This window comes from Danio rerio, chromosome 6 (genome assembly GCF_049306965.1).
Source record: "Danio rerio strain Tuebingen ecotype United States chromosome 6, GRCz12tu, whole genome shotgun sequence".
In the NCBI taxonomy this organism is placed as follows: domain Eukaryota; kingdom Metazoa; phylum Chordata; class Actinopteri; order Cypriniformes; family Danionidae; genus Danio; species Danio rerio.
In genome coordinates, this window is record NC_133181.1 from 4182303 (window position 1) to 4202440 (window position 20138).

The 20138-nt window shown below is 34.1% G+C and overlaps 2 protein-coding genes across 3 annotated transcripts in view; one reads left to right on the plus strand and one right to left on the minus strand.

Moving 5' to 3' along the window:
- On the plus strand, positions 1–17703 carry rad54l (RAD54 like). Its single transcript, NM_201144.1, is given in 18 exon segments — positions 1–255; positions 982–1065; positions 1141–1245; positions 2962–3022; positions 3115–3250; positions 3337–3406; positions 4698–4986; positions 6381–6505; positions 7509–7659; positions 8328–8454; positions 8531–8605; positions 9991–10121; positions 10523–10633; positions 11236–11359; positions 11920–11998; positions 13598–13777; positions 14049–14212; positions 17382–17703. Coding segments are annotated over 18 exon segments (2217 nt in total). The 5' UTR covers positions 1–252; the 3' UTR covers positions 17584–17703.
- The window catches only part of lrrc41 (leucine rich repeat containing 41), a 15572-nt gene continuing 13134 nt past the window's right edge, over positions 17701–20138 (minus strand). For both annotated transcript variants that reach the window (XM_009302098.5, XM_002667302.7), the window contains one exon: positions 17701–19650. In XM_009302098.5, the coding sequence (XP_009300373.1) occupies positions 19431–19650 (220 nt within the window). In that variant the 3' untranslated portion in view covers positions 17701–19430. The remainder of the gene's footprint in view (positions 19651–20138) is intronic.

The following is a 20138-nucleotide window of genomic DNA, read 5'->3' on the forward strand; positions in this document are numbered from 1 at the left end:
CTGTGACCAATGCGCGGGATTCTCAAACATAATGTCGGTGTTTAATAACAACAACAGCTGAATCTGCTTCAGTTTATGTTTCCTCAAATATTATATTCATTGTAGTTTAAAACGACGTTCTGACTAAGTATTTTTTGTTAAACGGAGCAGTTATTATTTAATGTTGTCGAGCGCTCCTATATAGCTAAAACGACAAAGATGCACATTTATTTGGACGTATTTATTTAATTTGGATTTAATTCCTGATCCAGAATGGTAGGTGCTGTTGTAAAAACGTTGTAAACCTATGGCCTAAGTTACGTGCCTGTGATCATGTGAGTTGTGTTTGTTGTTGTTATCAATGACCGAGATGGAGAAATTGAGGTAACGCTAACAGTTAAAGCTGGTTTTATGTTCGCTCTTTCCTTCATGTTTGAACAGTGATATAAATCACATATAAATTATATTATATATTATATTACAGTGATATGTATTGCAAACTACTACGCTTGTTTTAGTCTGAAATCGCATGCAAGTAACGTTACTACTTCAAAACAACATTAGCACTAATTAATTGACAGTGAACAATGTTGTACTTTGGTATTGAGGTAAAGTTGGTCTTATATTCATACATTTGGACTTGTTCCTTAATAATATAATTTCAGAAAAGTATTCTTTACAATAGTGAAATCATTTTAGCAGCCATTGACTATCAAAGTACATTGTTCACAGTTAAATGCTACTAATGTTGTTTTGAAAACTTACTTGCGCATGATTTCAGACTGAATATTCAAAGTACCATAGTAAACAATATAGGGAGTGTTTAATAAGTTAACTCTGAGGAATGTGCAAATATAAAACCAACTTGACCTCAACTACTTTGATAGTCACTGGCTGCTTATATGAGTTCACTATTTCGTATTTGCAAATAACACTTTTCTGAAATTATATTAAAGAAGAAACTCTGAATGTGCAAATATAAAACCAACTTTACTTTAATAGAGGAGAAGTCTAGCGCCAAGTCAGGTGGCCAAAAGAAAACAGGGGCCAGATTCAGACGATGAGGAGGACTGGGAGCCTGACATGGTGAGTCTGTCACGCATTTAAAGCTCTTTATTTAAATGCAACAGTGCATGTGACTGATTGTTTGCATTTTTACAGGAACCACAGTGCAAGAGAGACTGTCGAGAAAAGTACATCTCCCCTTACAGAAAACCCCTGACCCCGCTGACCAACAGACCCTTCTGCGCTGATGGCAATGAACATGTGAGTACATCCCAATATTTAAACATGGAGGTACATTCACTTGTTAAAGAGAGCTCAGTGTATCTCATTGTGTTTCAGATGCTGCTATCAGTGTGTCGTTTTAGAGTTCCTATATGCAGGACAAACAGAATTAGAAATTCTTTGATGATGGTGGCCATTAAGACATTAAATGAGTCCAGCAAGGAGGAAGATGCAGCTAAAAATGATTTATTGTATGTTTTGTGGTAATAATTTGGTAATGTGTACATGGAATTTTGCCTGTGTTATGGCACTTGCTGCAATTTTTTGTTTCCCTAATTGGGATAATAAAGTTAAATCTGAGTTACATTAATATTTGTACAGTAAAATAAACAGTACTAGGCCACAGTTTGGAATAATTAACCCCTTCAGACCTGAATTATGTTCCATATTTAAAAAAAATGGGATGTCATGTGATGTCCATTGTAATGGACGCAGGGTCTGAAGGGGTTAAGATTTTTAAGTCTATATTTCCAAAAGAAGACTCTTATTTTATAAAAACAGCTGTGAAATTGTATTATTATTATTATCATTATTATTAATTTTTAAAATAAGTAATTTCTAGAGTTATCTAATATATTTAAAAATGTAGTTTATTCCTGTGATGCAAAGCTGTATTTTCGGCATCATTAGTCTGTTGTTCAGTGTCAAGATATCTTTCAGAAATTCATCTAATATGCTGATTTGCTGTTCAGGAATTGTATTATTATTATTATTATTATTATTATTATATAATCATATATCATCATCATTTAATTTTTACAACAACAACTTTATCTCCTCTATGATTTCTATAAATAAATTAGCTTTTCCATCACATGAATAAATTGCAATTTAAAAATATATTCAGAAATCATGCAGTTATTTTATAATGCTAAGTTATTTTGTAATTATAAGTAAAGAAAATATTTAGAAATAATAATAATAATAATAATAAATACTACATGTATTTTTATTCAAATAAATGCGGTACTGGTGGACAAACATAAGTCAAAAAACATTAATAATCTATAATTATTTCAAACTATTGACTGGAAATAATGTATTTTAAAAAGTCACATAATAGGAAAAATATTAATAAATTGATTTTATAAATGTGCATTATTAGTTATTGCTATTGGCAGATCTTTTTTTAACAGACACAAAGAAGGGTAACATTTCGATATCAAAGTTTCAATTATTTATTGTATACAGTTGGTATCAACATTTTTATCCCTCCTGTGAATTTTTCTTTTTCAAATATTATCAAAAATGATGTTTAACAGAGTAAGGAGTTTTTTTCAGCATTTCTTATAATATTTTTTCTTCTACAAAAAGTTTCATTTGTTTTATTTTGACTAGGATAAAAGCAGTTTTTAATTTTTTGTACAAGTATTTTAATGTCAATATTATTAGCCCACTTAAGCAAGATACATATTTTTTGTTGTCTACAGAACAAACCACTGTTATACAATGACTTGCCTAATTACCTTAACTTGCCTAATTGACCTAGTTAAGCCTTAAAACTGCACTTTAAGCTGAATACTAGTATCTTGAAAAATATCTAGTCAAATATTATGTGCTGTCATCATGGCAAAAGATTAAAGAAATGTGTTGGAAGAAATCTTCTCCATTAAACAGAAATTGTTGAAAAAAATACAGGGGGCTAATAACTCTGACTTGTACATATAATTGACAGATTTAATTATTTTTCCACAGGAAGCCTTCATTCGCAAGATCTTATCCAAACCATTTAAAATTCCTATTCCAAATTACACAGGTTAGTCTGCACTTACAGCTCATTTACAAATATAAATAATGCACATAATAAAGTGTGTGTGTGTGTGTGTGTGTTTGTTTGTACGTAAACAGGCGTTTTGGGTTTGCGGGCTCTGGGTCTGAGACGAGCTGGTGTGAGGAAAGCTCTGCACGACCCGTTTGAAGACGGAGCTCTGGTTCTGTATGAGCCTCCGGTCATCAGCGCTCATGACCTGATCAAAGCAGACAAGTCAGTGGCATCTCATGTTAAGAATATAATGGGCTCTTATGCTCAGCAGTGCTGTGATTGGCTGTGATGTGATCGGTTTTTTGCAGGGAGAAGCTGCCAGTGCATGTTGTTGTAGATCCCGTGCTCAGTAAAGTGCTTCGACCACATCAGCGAGAGGTATGATGAGTAAAATCAGCAGATCATTAGATCACGTTGAAATTAGCTTCATTTTATTATTGTCTCACATTTATATTTTTTCTTATTTGCAATTCTTTGATAAAAGGGGTTTCTATGGAAAGGTTAGGCTAATTCTGAAAAATGCATCTTCTTCTTTGGCCTTAGTCCCGTATGGTTGCGGGGTCAGCTCTTTGGAACAAGTCCTCCATTTAGACTTGTCTATATGATAACGACTTTTTTACACATTCCGTCACTCTCATACACTCATACACTACGGCCTACCCAATTCACCTGTACCGCATGTCTTCGGACTGTGGGGGAAACCGGAGCACCCGGAGGAAACCCACGCAAACGCAGGGAGAACATGCAAACTCCTCACAGAAATGCCAACTGAGCAGAGGTTCGACCCAGCAACCTTCTTGCTGTGAGGCAACAGCACTACCTACTGCGCCACTGCTTCGGCCCTAATTCTGAAAAATGCATATGATTTGAATTTAAAAATAAATAACTTTGAAAATGAAAACTAAAATGTGGATCAGTTGGCGTTTCTGTGTGGAGTTTGCATGTTCTCCCTTTGTTCACGTGGGTTTACTACAGGTGCTCCGGTTTCCCCCACAGTCCAGAGGAGACATGCGGTACAGGTGAATTGGGTAGGCTAAATTGTTAGTAGTGTGTGTGAATGGGTGTGTGTGGATGTTTCCCAGAGATGGGTTGCGGCTGGAAGGGCATCCGCTGTGTAAAAACGTGCTGGATAAGTTGGTGGTTCATTCCGCTGTGGCGACCCTGGATTAATAAAGGGACTAAGACGAAAAGAAAATGAATGAATGAAACTAAAATTTTATTTATTGTCGATTTTAAAATAACGTTTTTTTTTCTTGACAGAAATGGTTATCTTTTAGAACCAAGTTTGTTATATCTCACATTTGTCAGCTAAAAGTTGCGATTAATGTCTCAGAATTGCTGTATATACAAGCCGTTTTCTCACAGGTGAAAAATTCAAAGTTAGGAGTTAAAACTGTGAGAAGAAATCAAAATTGTGACATAACATAATACATAATTAACAATTTTCAGAATTGCAGGTTTATCAGCTTACAGGGACTGTGAGACTTTGATTCAAGTCTTTTATTTATACTTTATTTATTTATACCTAAAATCTAACTAAAATAAAACTAAATGTTTAGTACCAAAATGAAACATAATTCACAAAAAAATTGAAATAAGAAACTGTTATCTCTATAAACTTCCATTTGTAAAAGAGCTTTCTGTTCATCAGTATAATGTTCTCCTGCAGGGTGTAAAGTTCTTGTGGGATTGTGTGACGGGACGACGGATTGAGAACTCCTACGGCTGTATTATGGCGGATGAGATGGGTCTGGGAAAAACATTACAATGCATCACTCTCATCTGGACTTTACTGAAGCAGAGTCCAGACTGCAAACCTGAGATCGATAAGGTCATCGTGGTCTCTCCGTCCAGCCTGGTGAGAAACTGGTACAATGAAGTGGGCAAGTGGCTCGGTGGACGCGTGCAGCCTGTGGCCATTGACGGAGGCTCCAAAGACGAGATCGACAGCAAACTTGGTAATGACAGCAAACGGATTACATATAGACGAGGGATGGGCTTCAAAACAAGATTATCCAAGAAGAATTTATAGAGATTTTATGTTTATGGGTAAAAAGAAACTTGGACAAGTTTTAAATATTTTCTTATCATTGTAATGCAAAATAATATTTTAGTAATAATTGCTCATTTTGAAATAATCAGCATCAGACAATAATCATGCTTGGCAGTAATTAAATACATAATTAACAAAAGTTACTAACTAACTAAGTAACTAAGCAAGCAAGTTCCTTACTTAGTTGCTAAGTAACTAACTAATTAAGTAACTAAGCAAGCAAGTTAAAACCAAGTACCTAACTAAGCAGGCAAATAAGTAACTAGCTAACTAATTAAGTAACTAAGCAAGCAAGTAACTAAGCAAGCAACCATGTAACTAAGTTATTAAGTAACTAATTAAGTGACTGGGTTACTAAGCAAGCAAGTTACTAAGCAAGCAACTAAGTATCTGAGTAACTGACTGACTAATTAAGTAACCAAGCAAGTGAGTAACTAACTAAGCAGGCAACCATGTAACTAAGTAACTAATTAAGTAACTGGGTAACTAAGCAAGCAAGTTACAAAGCAAGCAACTAAGTAACTGAATAACTAACTAACTAATTAGGTAACTAAGCAAGCAAGTTACTAACTAACTAACTAAGCAAGCAAGCAAGTAACTAACTAAGCAATCAACCATGTAACTAAGTTACTAACTAATTAAGTAACTTGGTAACTAAGACAGCAAGTTACTAAGCAAGCAACTAAGTATTTGAGTAACTGACTAACTACTTAAGTAACCAAACAAGCATGTAACTAACTAAGCAGGCAACCATGTAACTAAGTTACTAAGTAACTAATTATGTAACTGGGTAACTAAGCAAGCAAGTTACTAAGCAAGCAAGTAAGTATCTGAGTAACTAACTAACTAATTAAGTAACTAAGTAACTAAACAAGCATGTAACTAACTAAGCAAGCAACCATGTTACAAAGTAACTAATTAAGTTACTGGGTAACTAACTAAGCAAGCAAGTTACTAAGCAAGCAACTAAGTAACTGAGAAACTAACTAACAAACTATTTAAGCAACTAAGCAAGCAAGCAGGTTACTTACTAAGCAAGCAACTAAGTTACTGAGTAGCTAACTAATTAAGTAACGAAGCCATCAGGCAAGTTACTAACCAACTAAAATAACTTACTAACTAAGCAAGCAAGTAAGCTACTAATTAAGTAAGTAATAAAAATTCATTTTGTATTTATGTATTTTTAAATGTTTGATTTCAGTCCTTGTGCTGTTGAAAACCTCCTTTTGTCTGGTCATTATGCTTCATCTGCTCTGTCATAAATCTTCACTAGGTGCATATTTGATTGTGTTCTTGCAGTAAACTTCATCTCTCAGCAAGGCATGAGAATACCAACTCCAATTCTGATCATTTCCTATGAAACTTTCCGTCTCCACGCTGAAGTCCTGCACAAAGGCAAAGTCGGACTGGTCATCTGTGATGAGGTACAGTAAGTGCACAATCAAATGTAAATCGTAAACAGAATGCATCAGAAAAGCTATGAAATGTATCATTGTTATTGTTTTAAGTCAAGTGAATTCAAATTTGTTTTGATTAAACAAGCATGCTCTTTTTTATTACAAATAATAGCAAAGACAATACTTGTGTTTAAAAACAACCATTTGAATTTTGCATTTCTAAAATATTTGTGAAAAATGTGATTTGTAAATATATTCATATAAGGCCAATAATACAACATAAATATGCTATCTGCTATAAATAAGCTGTATAAATATGCTACATAAAGTTCAAGTGAGGATTATTGGCCCCCTGTATATATTTTTTTCCCAATGTGTTTAACAGAAAGAAGATTTTTCAGCACATTTATAAACATAATAGGTGTAGTAGCTCATTTCTAATAACTGATTTCTTTTATCTTTGCCATGATGGCAGTAACTAGTATATAATCTAGTATTTTTTACTAGATATTTTTCAAGATACTAGTATTCAGCGTAAAGTGACATTTAAAGGCTTAACTAGGTTAGTTAGGCAAGTCACTGTATAACAATGGTTTGTTCTGTAGAAAGTCTAAAAAATATATTGCTTAAGGGGGCTAATAATATTGGCCTTAAGTGCTTTTCAAAAAATAAAATCTGCTTTTATTCTAGCCGGAATAAAACAAATAAGACTTTTACCAGAAGAAAAAATATTATCGTAAACACTGCGAAAAAATTCCTGAATCTCTTAAACATCATTTGGGAAATATATATATATTATATATAGGGTTAATAATTTTAACTTCAACTGTACATCAATAAACTGAACTAAGCGTAACTTAAAAAATGAGTCATTTTTATAAGTAAATATTAAGATAATATTTCACAATATAACTGTTGGACTAGGAAATCCAGCTTTAATGAGTATAACAGACTCTTGAACTTTTTTTGAAGAAATATTTAAACAGTTCACATTGTGTTGTTTTGTTTTGTTTTGTTTTGTTTTGTTTAGGGTCACCGGCTGAAAAACTCAGACAATCAGACATACCTGGCTCTGAACTCCATGAATGCCCAGAGGAGAGTGCTGATATCTGGGACTCCCATTCAGAACGACCTGCTGGAGTATTTCAGCTTGGTGCACTTTGTAAACTCTGGCATCCTCGGTAAGAGACATGCATGATCCTGCGAAGAACTACTGAATCTGTCACAGTAAACGCTGTGGTTTGGGTAATAGAAACTATTCTGATTCCATGTTTAAGCTCTGCCACATACTCGGGGTTAACATTACTGCACTTTAAAATATATATATATATATATATATATATATATATATATATATATATATATATATATATATATATATATATATGTGTATGTGTATGTGTATGTATGTATGTATGTATGTATGTATGTGCGTGCAGATTTTTTTTTTATCTATGCACACACTGCATTATTTATGTTTACATCCTTTTGTGGGTAATTCATCTTTACATTTCACTGCACTTCATATTATATTATTCATTTATTCATTTTCCTTCATTTTAGTCCCTTGTTTATCAAGGGTCGCCGCAGCGTAATGAACCACCAACTATTCCAGCATATGTTTTATGCAGTAGATGTCCTTCCACCTGCAACCCAGTACTGGAAAACACTCATACACGCACACACACTTATACACTACATCCAATTTAGTTTATTCAATTCCCCTATAGCGCATGTGTTTGGACTGTGGGGGAAACTAGAGCACCCAGAGGAAACCCACTCCAACACGGGAGGAACATGCAAACTCCACACAGAAATGCAAAAAAAGTCTTTGTTTTCATTCCCTCAGGCACAGCTCAGGAGTTTAAGAAACGCTTCGAGATTCCTATCCTGAAGGGTCGTGATGCAGACGCCAGTGATAAAGACAGAGCTGCTGGAGAGCAGAAACTCCAGGAGCTCATCAGCATTGTCAACAGGTGAACACGGGAGGGGGGAAACACTCTATACAGCATTTAGATCTGTTATTGATATATTTGTTTTTGTTTTGTTCAGGTGTTTGATTCGAAGGACTTCAGATATTCTTTCCAAGTATCTGCCAGTGAAGATTGAACAAGTAGTCTGCTGCAAGTAAGAAAACTACACATATTCTGTTTTATAATGATGTGACTCAGTACATAAAAAATTACAATTACGAGTGATTAACAACAGTGCCTCGGTAAATAAATAATGTCACACAAAATGTAAAATAAAAACCTGAAAGTATCATATTTAAAATTTGTAACTTTCAGTGACTTAGCTTAGTATCAGTTCTGTTTTGAAAACTACCTAAAATTTCTTTATTGGTAGAGAGTTTGATCCAAACTTTTATAGAATTTTATACACTAAAGAGAGTTTTGTTTAAGTCAATCATCAGAAACAATGACCATTTTAAAACGTAATTATTTTTGTGCAATATCACATAAAGAAAAGAAGCTATTCGGCTGCGATAGCCTTGTTAGCATATAGCATTGATGCACTTCGGGAGTCCTGAGTTCAAGTCCCGGCTTGTGAACCTTTCTTGATTAAAAGGCATCGTTTCCCATTTATAATTAATCTTTATAAAGAGAAAAGAAGCTACCACTCACAAACATACACATTTCTACACATTATTCTCATTCAAACTAATATACTAACGCTAATCTAATATTAGCAACACACCCACAGGATTATAACTACATCAATTTAATTGCTTTAAAACCAGAAAACAGAAAAAAGCCATTATTTCTCCACAGGTTAAACTTGGAAAAACTGCCAACATATTACAGATTTTACATGCATTTTTTAAGCATTGCTAACGAAATTAAAACCTGATTAACATAAAACGCATGACTTTTTGCTCTTTTTTTTTCCCTCCTATTTTTGTACCTAGCGCAAAATAGATATGGATGGTAATAAGGTTAAACCTTCAAAAATTTGACTGAAAACACACATTTCTGTCACAATGTATTCTGTTTGGACTGAAAAACTAAAATGACAAAGACAAACAATAACATTACATTGATATACATTTGGCTAAAAATGTAAATTGTTTTATCATTCTAGTATTGGTATGGTCATTTTGTCATTAGAGGAGACATAAATTAATAATATGTGTCATGGCTGAACAATATTTTGAGCATCGATATTGCAATGTGTGTACCTGCAATAGTCACATCACAGGATTAGAATTTTTATTAAACATAAAAAATAAAGATATTGTTTTTATTATTTATACAATGATGACCATGTTATTTTACATTTGATGGTTCAATTCCAGTACTTAAATACTGTTAGACTCCCCAGAAAGCCATTAAGCACTGTTTAATGATTTATTTTTGCTTGTAATCTATTATATTTTAGATTATTTATATCTCGCAGCAAAAGAAAATATTGCAGTGTCAGATTTTTTCAGTATTGTGCAGCCCTAATATGTGTGTGTGTGTGTGTGTGTGTGTGTGTGTGTGTGTGTGTGTGTGTGTGTGTGTGTGTGTTAGTCTGACTCCTCTGCAGAAAGAGCTGTACAAGTTATTCCTGAAGCAGGCCAAACCTGTGGAGAGTCTGCAGACGGGGAAGATCTCCGTGTCTTCTCTGTCCTCCATCACCTCGCTAAAGAAGCTCTGCAACCGTGAGTCTCCATCTACATAATACATAAACACACATTTCAACACTGACCAGGGGGCTGATTGAAAACATTTGCATAGAAACCTTCCTTAAAGTGAACTTGAACCAGAATAAATGTATTTATTTATTTATTTATTACTTAAATATATATAATATTTACTTAAAAATTTATTTATTATTTTGGCTTACATGATGGATTAAAGTGGTGTATTAAGTCAACATTTAAGTTAAATAGGTTAACTCAGAGTTTACTTGCAGCCGAGCGCATATTTGAAGTCTATATGTAATCAGATTTCCGCCCTGTTTCATATGGATGCCACAATCGTAAATGAGACCCCTGAACTTTCTTATATGTAAAGTGTGCTTATAATAAAACAATTAAACTGTGTGTGTTGCCTCTGTTAGATCCTGCCCTGATCTACGAGAAGTGTCTGACAGGAGAAGAGGGTTTTGACGGAGCACTGGATCTCTTCCCACAGAATTATTCAACCAAAGCAGTCGAACCACAGCTCTCAGGTCAGCTCAAAGAAACCAATGCTTCTATGATGCGTTACGCTGGACAGATTTGACAGTAAATATATTTAGAGTGTTATGAAAATGTCATGTAAACACTGCTCTTTTTGAGCAAAGAAATCCTCAAAGTTTTCAGAACTGATAATATTAGAAATATTGCTTGATCCTCAGATCAGCGTATTAGAATGTTTTTAATAATTTTGCGAGATATTGTGCTACTCTAATCGTACATCCCTGATCCTACTGATTACCTAAACCCAACCTCTACCTTATTATCTAGTAATAAGAAGCAAATTTTGAGTCGATTAAAGCAAAATACATAGGTAATTGTTTTATTAAAAGCTTTAATTGTACCTTGAAATAAAGTGTGATGTTTTATTATTTATTAGTATGAATAAGCAGCATATTAGGAGTTTATTAGTCATATTTAGTGGTTTATTAATTTCCTGAGATGTAACTTGAAATAAAGAGTGACATTTATGTAACCCTAATGTTTTTAATATCGGAAACTGGTGGAATTTTGGCCTCAGAGTCACCGAAGTTATACTAGATGTATTGATTTCTTCATATCAGACTGTAAACTCTGTGACTTGTGTTATTTGCAGGGAAGATGCTGGTGTTGGATTATATCTTGGCGATGACCAGAACAACGACCAGTGATAAAGTGGTTCTGGTCTCCAACTACACACAGACTTTGGATCTGTTTGAAAAACTGTGTCGAAACAGAAGGTACTGACTTTCAGAGCAATCCAACATCCGTGTAAATACAACAGTGATTTACCTTTCATGATCTGACTGTTTTCATCATCAGTTCTGCTCACACACTGAAAAAATGATTTTCTTGCATTTGTTTTTTTGTCTTGTTTCTAATCCAAATATCTAAAAATTCTTAAATCAAGAAGCCTTTTCATAACACACAGTCTTGTTTTAAGAAATAATATGAGTGAGTGAGTTTTTCCTTGAAGCAAGCTAAATATTCTGCCAATGGGGTGAGCAAAATAATCTTGTTTTTCTTTTTGACATTATTTTTGCTTACCCCACTTGTAGATTTAACTTGTTTTAGGTAAAAATATACACTTAATTTAAAAATTTTATTTATTAAAACATGTTTTTACTAGAAAATGCTTCTTGATTTAAAAATTTTCAGATGTTTGGACTAAAAACAAGGCAAAAAAAATCAAAGTAAGAAAAGCATTTTTTGCAGCATAGAGGTTTAGAAATATATTTAAAGTTCAGACTTATGATATGTTATACTAACTGTAATAATCTCGTTTATTCTATGTGAACAGATACCTTTATGTTAGGCTGGATGGGACGATGTCCATCAAGAAGAGAGCCAAGATTGTGGAGAGATTCAACAACCCCTCTGTGAGTGCTTTTATTGATCTATTTTCAGTTTTCATTTTTTGCTTTTATTTGTATTTCATTTATTTGTTGACAAAATATTATTTGTATTGTATTATCATGCATTTACACTTTATATGTAGTATAATCATATTTCAATATCATTTTATTAATAAACATTTAAATTAAATTATGTAGGCTTCATTGAGATATCAGTCATTTTTGTTATTTTATTAAGTTGTGCTTTCATCGTTTATATATATATATTTTTTTTATGTGTAATTTAATTATATTTAAGTATTATTTGCATTATTAAACATTTAATTGTGTAGGTTTCAAATTTTTTGCATTTGTCATTTTCATTGTTTTATTTGTTTGTTCGTTCATCATTTTTTACTTTAATTTTTGTTTATTACAGTTGAATGATTAACCCCCCTTTGATTTATTCCCCCCCTATAACAGATTCAGGAAATGTTCACAGTATGTCTGATAATATTTTGTCTCCTGGAGAAAGTCTTAATTGTTTTATTTCGGCTAGAATAAAAGCAGTTTTTTATTTTTTTAAAAGCCATTTTAAGGACAAAATTATTAGCCCCTTTAAGCTGTATATTAATTGATTGTCTACAAAACAAACCATAGTTATACAATATAACTTGCCCACAATAAATTACCCTAACCTGCCTAGTTAACCTAATTACCCTAGTTAAGCCTTTAAATGTCACTTTAACTTTACTGTCATCATGGCAAAGATAAAACAAATCGGTTATTAGAGATGAGTTATTAAAACTATTGTTTAGAAATGTGATGAAAAAATCTGTTAAACAGAAATTGGGGAAAAAGATAAACAGGGGGGCGAATAATTCTGACTTCAACTTTATATAGAACTATTATATGTTTAATTATATGTATTATTATATGTGATTTTATTTTTTCCATTTTCTTATTAGTGCATTGATCATTTATTTACTTTAATTTTTGTTTATTATATTTAAATATGATTTATTATTTTAAATATTGATAAATCCTTACACTTTAGTTATTTAGGTTGTTTTATACATCCTTAGGTTTTGGTTCCATTTAAGTTATTTTAACTTACCTTCACATAGTTTTTATTCTTTTAAATATATTAAGTCCACACTTGTAAGTGAACAAATGATTAAATATAAATTTTGTGGGGATTTTTTTCAGCTAATATTTGTATTTCAATTGTAGGTCCGTTAAAATGAATGAAAATTTTTCTAAATGCTTTTTATTTTGATGATGATGACCTTAATAATAACTATTAATAAGCAGCAAATTAGGCGTTTATTGAGGTCATAACTTACATTTTATTAAGTTCCTGAATTATACCCTAAAATAATTTGGTAGCACATTAGTTTGTCACAATTCATGCTATTTAATACTGGCTTATTACCTATTGCCTATTATTAAGATTATAACTGTTCATTAGTGGTTGAAGGATGATGCTATTCTGCGTCCCTAATCCTCCCCAAGTCCTGACTACTACCTTAATAACTATTAATAAAGAGCTAATTAAGAGTTTAATCAGCTAATAGTATTAGTTACTGGTTTGTTAATATGTGAATTGTGAATTGTGACCTAAACTAAATTGTTCTCCTCCAGAGCCCAGAGTTCATCTTCATGCTGAGCAGTAAAGCTGGCGGCTGTGGCCTCAATCTGATTGGTGCAAACCGATTGGTGATGTTCGACCCGGACTGGAATCCAGCCAATGACGAGCAGGCGATGGCTAGAGTGTGGAGAGACGGACAGAAGAAGACCTGCTACATCTACAGACTGCTGTCGGTGAGTTCAGCCAATGAAAGTTAGCGGGGGGCTTTCAATGGATTCTGACTGGCTGTCAGCGTTTTATCATTCATCAGCTGAGAAAAAATCTAAATGATTGGAAAAAATCATTCTGAAAGTGATCCCAGCCATATCATTGCTTTCTTTATTGCTGCCGTTTTGGTGTGAACTATGCTATTCTTTAAAACTGTATCTTGATAGTTATCATTTAATAGTTATCACTGCTCATCTCTGAGACGTGGATAATAGTGTCTCATCTCCTGTGTTGTAGACGGGAACCATAGAGGAGAAGATCCTCCAGAGACAGGCTCATAAGAAGGCCTTGAGCAGCTGTGTAGTGGATGAGGAGCAGGACGTGGAGAGACATTTCTCTCTCGGAGAGCTTCGGGAACTCTTCTCGCTCAATGAGAAAACCCTCAGCGACACACATGACAGGTAAAAACACAACCACACCAAAACACTGCCGTGGGGTTCATTAAAACTATGTGCTCTGTGTTATTTAGTGTTCAAAGATAGCAAAATTTCTCCATGTAGAGCTTTATTTTGACAAATAAGAATGAAGTTTGTCAAAGTACAGTCAAATATCATTATGTGTTGGTTTTATTGACGTCTTGGCTTTTATTAAGTTACTATTCAGAGCGTATCTTTGGTTTATATTTAGCTAACACTTTAGTATGGGGAACGATTATGTCTTTTAGCTGCTGCTTAGCTTTCATGCCCTGCAAAAAAAATGCTTTTCTTACTTGGATTCTAGTCAAAATACTGAAAAGTTTTTGAAATATTCAAAAAATGGTCTTGTTTTAGTAAATAATGTCAAAATGAATTGAGTTTTTTTCTTAAAACAAGCTTAATAATCTGCCAATGGGGTAAGCTAAATGATCATTTGTCAAGAGGTAAAACAGTAGCTGCGTCCCAAATGGCACACTATACACTATGCACTCATGCACTTACACACTCTACAGGATAGTATATGTATGTAGTGGCGTCCCAAATGGCACACTTATGTTTTTTTACTAAGCGGAAATTCAAACCGTTTCCCTGATGACGTTTGACGGTCGCCAAATCCGTGAAATAAACGACTGAATTATCAAATAATACCTGCCGTGAGTATATCCACATTCACCATCGGGAGGCGCTATAATCACTCTCATAGGAGAATTTTGCTTTCACCATCCAAAATAAATAAAGTTATCCAACATGTGCGTCCGATAGCTCCGCCCCTTCCGCTACGTAAGCAAACCTGCGGTCGTTGAGTGTGTGAAGTGTCCATCATTACACACTTCATTTTAGCGGCTGAATGAGTGCATCATCCGGGTAATTAAAGTGCACTTATTATTTTTAGAGTTTTCAGTGTGAACACATTAAAAAATGGCGTAGAATAGTGCATAAGTATGCGATTTGGGACGCAGCTAAGATTATTTTGCTTTCCCCATTTGTACATTATTTTGCTTGTTTTAAGGAAAAACTCACTTCATTTTAGCACATTATTTCTGAAAACAAGACAAGTGTTTTTCCTTGTCTAGAAAATGCTTCTTGATTTTAAGAATTTTTAGGACTAGAAACAAGACAAAAAGACTGTTAAAGCTCATAGTAATGCTTTACTCTGAAATTAGTATTTTACTCAGCTTAATTAAATCTTCACCCAAACTTAACCACTTCAACAACTTAAAGGTGCTGTATGCGAGTGCTTGAAAAACAATGCTGAAGTCAGATATTCTGCTTTGAAAATGTGTTTTCCGTGCCGGAACGGCTGTCTTGCCAGTCTTGCCCAATGCCAGTTTAGCCAATTATATTGCAGCAGCCCGGGTTGCCTTGGTGGAAAACAGCGTATTTCATTCATTCAGTCAGGAAGGCTCTCAAAAGTATGCGTCCGTGACTGAAATGCGACCTCTAGTGGACAGTAGCAGACTCAGAAATGAGACACAGACTCAGAGTTCCACTTGAGGTTATTATTTAGCAAATAATATAAATATTACGCATGTAAACATATTAGGTGAGCAGATTTCATTGTAACCGCGTGTCCTAACAACACGCTGCGTGATGAGATACGCAGTGATGAGCAATTTGGCTGTTTGCACCAGACGAAACACGACAGAAATGTAATATAGCCATTGAGAAGCACAGAATATGCACCCACTCACAAAATGGTGAGGTTTATAATCTAATTAATACATATTAAACCTGTTTAACATTATTAAATGTAGATGCTGAATCCCTGATATGTGTTTAGTTCAAGTTAAATTTCAAGCTGTTTCTATTATGTTAATTCCAGGTGTTGGTTAGGACAAAAACTACTTTTAATAAGGAGTGCCGTTGCTTTAATATAGAACACCGTTTAAATCACTCGCTCCTGTCCTCAATCTGGCAACCTGCGCTTGTGTTTGTTTTGATCCATGATTGCAATACCTACTTTAACCACTGGGTGTCAAAACTTACACACTGAGGCCATGTCTGCACTAATCCGGATAAATTTGAAAATGGGAGTTTTCCTCTAAAAACGCTTCACGTGCACACTGTCGTTTCTATTCATTTTCCAAAACTTTGTCATCAACACTGAAACGACTACAAATGCTTTCACCCTGTACTGCGCATGCGTGAAACGTAAGACGCTTCGGTACGCGTCATTTCCGCCTGACGTTTATGTTTATGCACAGTTTTTTTAAATGGACTGACAATGAAGTGGAGTTGCTGCTTCGAGTAACGCATGAATACAAATGTGCAAAAGAGAGTGAAAATGTAGACTGGGAGACGTGCCAAAACAAATACGCCGATATACTGGAGCGCTTTAAAGAACAGTATCCTGCTGATGACGCTGCTTACCCTCACAGTAAGGACATCACTAAACTCATGATCACAATGAAATGAAAGTAAATTTAATTGAATTAGTAACATGACTGTCACATGACAAAAAAACGCGTCATCGTTTTCGAAAGACTCCGTTTTCACAGTCTACACTACGACTCGAAAACGGTGTTTTCAAATGTATCCACTTTGGAGAGCGTTTTCAAAAAGATTCGTTTTTGTTTCCTAAAAACGCGTCTCAGTGTGGACAGAAGGGCAAAACGGAGACAAAAATATGCGTTTTCAAATGAAAACGCATTAGTGTGGACATGGCCTGACTGTACTTTTAACTACTAGTAATATAAGGACTTTTTTTAAGGCAAAAGTCGTTGATTATTATACAATTTAGATTGCTGTAATCCTATTTAATTTATGTTTTGCCTTTGTGTACGTGCAGTTTCATATTTATATACAGATAGCTGAAATTTGATTAGAGTTTAGTTTAACAAATAGATTTTTACAAAGAAGAGAGAACTAACTCGTAGCCTTTATACAAATATTTATTGATTCTTTTTCGATTGGATACAAAATCAATCACCATTCTCCAATGACTTGCCTAGTTAACATAATTGAGCCTTTAAATGTCACTTTATTAGTTTCTTGTACAATATGTACTGCCATCATGGCAAGGATAATAGTAATTGGTTATTAGAACTATTTGAAAAATAATTTCCATTTCAGGAGGGATAATTTTGCATGTATATATTTAGCTTACTCTTATAACACATGCAGTGAAATCACTCATCTGATTTTTCTGGTTCAGGTTTCGCTGCAGGCGGTGTGTGAATGGCCGACAGGTTCGTCCTCCTCCTGATGATTCGGACTGTACCTGTGATCTCTCCAACTGGCATCACTGCGCTGATAAGCGAGGCCTGAGAGACCCGGTGCTGCAGGCTTCATGGGATGCAGCAGTCTCTTTCGTCTTCCACCAGCGCTCACACGAGGACCAGAGAGGAGTTGTCTGAACTGCTCAGAAAAGCCTAAGTTCATATGCTAGCACTCATTCATTTCTTTATTCATGTATTTATTTTGCACAAACAAATTGATTATTCTTTTCTGGGTTATTAAAAGGAACTAAAACCCAAGTTTTTTTTTTTTATTTGTCGTTGGTTTAAAGGGAAAGTTCACACAAAAATTTAAATTGTGTTCAACAGGAAAAGAAATGTAAATAATGACAGATATTATTTTTCATTGATGTCCATAGCAAAAAACACAACTCAATTTTTAATACTTTTTTCATACTGTGAATATCAGTGTTTACCAGTTTCCAACATTGTTTTTATTTTTGATGCTGGTCATTTAAATGGATACGACACCCAAATATTTTCATTGTCATTTACTTTTTTTCTGTTGAACAGATATTTCTTCCATTGAAGTCCATAGTAGGAAAAAATAATCCTATTGAAAGTCAACATGCTTCAAAATATCTTCTAACAAAAGACATAGGGTCTAACAAAAAGAAAACTGGTTTAAAGGGATATTCACCCCCCCAAAAAATAGAAATGTACTCTTTTCAACAAAACTAGATATGTTGGAAACCTGTAACCATTGACATCCATAGTATTTGTTTTTCCTACTTTGAATGTCAAAGGTTACAGGTTTTCAGAGTTAAAAAATAAATAAAAAATTGTCTAACAGGAGAAACTCAAAGGTTTGAAAGAAGGATGAATAAACAATGACAAGCTAATGAATTTTTTGGGGGGGAACTGTCACTTTAAATACTATAGAAGTTTTTTTTCAACATTCTTCAAAATATCTTCTTTTGTGTTTAACAAAAATAACAGGTTTGAAACAAGTGAGGGGTTAAAGGGAAATTCACCCCAAAAATTACAATTTACTCCTCCTCCAGTGGTTATAACTGGAGTTTTTCTGTTAAACAAAAAATCTATTTTAAAGAATCTTGAAAATCTGTAACCATTGACATCTATAGTAGGTAAAAAATTAATTGTTACAATAATGGTTACAGGTTTTCAACATATCTAATTTTGTGTTAAGGCTTGAAAGAACGATGAATAAACGATGACGAACTAATGAATTATTTTAGGGTGAACTGTACCTTTAAATACAATGTTTTTACAACATTCTTCAAAATATCTAAGAAACAACTGAGGGATAGTTCACTCAAAAAAAAATATTTACTCATCTTCAAGTGGTTATAAAATTTAGTTTCTTCTGTTAAAAAAAAATATTTTAAAGAATCCCGAAAATCTGTAACCATTAACATCCATAGTAGGAAAAACAATCTAGACTTCAATGGTTACAGGTTACCAACATATTTAGTTTTGTGTTAAGGTTTGAAAGAATGATGAATAGACGATGATGAACTAATGATTTATTTTAGGATGAACTGTACCTTTAAATACTGTGGAAGACAATGTTTTTACAACATTCTTCAAAATATCTTCTTTTGAGAGAAAAAAAAAAAAAAAAAAGGTTTGAAACAAGTGAGGGTTAAAGAGATATTCATCACAAAAATTAAAACTTACCCGCAAGTCGTTGTAAATGTTTCTACTGGTAAACAAAGAAAAACACCTTAAAGAACCTGAAAACCTGTAACATCCATTGACATTGGACAGTAGGAAAAACAAACACTAAGGAAGTCAATGGTTACAGGTTTCCAACATATCTAGTTTTGTGTTAAGATTTGAAGGAAGGATATATGATGGTGTGAATGATGACAAACAATGAATTTTTATTTTAGGGTGAACTGTCCCTTCAAATATGATGAAGATATTCATTTTTAGGTGAACTGTCCCTTTAATGCTACATATTACCTGTGGGTTCATAAGTGTTTTGCCAGCTAAAGAGTTCTTCACATCACACTGACATGATCCACCATGGTGTCTCGTGTGTTCCAGTCATACATTAATAGATTACAGTATGGCTTCAGTTTCTGGAGAGCTTGACCCTTGACCTCCAGGTCTCGGTTGAGTGGATTAAAGCACAGGTCCAGTGTGATTCGTTGAGCAGGTCTGTATGTTTCCAGCAGCTCCGCAAACCCTAGCAGCTCCGCCGGAAGAATGAAGTTTGAGCTGTGAGAAAGGACAGATTTCATTAATGGAGCTTGAGTTAGAAGGTGAAACAGACGCTGATCTGGGATCAGTTTATTGTACGGAGCGCGTCTGTCAGTCAGCGCTTATACATGCATTCACTGTTTCAGAGGTAGCATATGAAAGGCGACGATCAAAGCACAGTATTAATGTAAAGAAAGTGGGATAGAATGGTAAAATATAGGAAAATTTCGGCAAAAGCGGGAGGGTTTACGTGAGTGAAGTGAACAGGAAGTGTTTGTGGAGAAACATTTTCAAGAGTTCACACTTAGCTGATGATTGATTATAAGCAAGTTTGGCATGCTGTCCCGGGAGAGAGCCCTGAGCTCGAAGGTTCTTGAGCCCTGGGCTCCCTCCCGTTTGGAGGAAGAGAGGGGAGCCTCGAGCTCAGGTAGATCTCGACAACTCCCCTTTTTATAATAGCTAAAGATTAAGATTGAAGGCTATTAAAAGATATGCTGCATTATTAG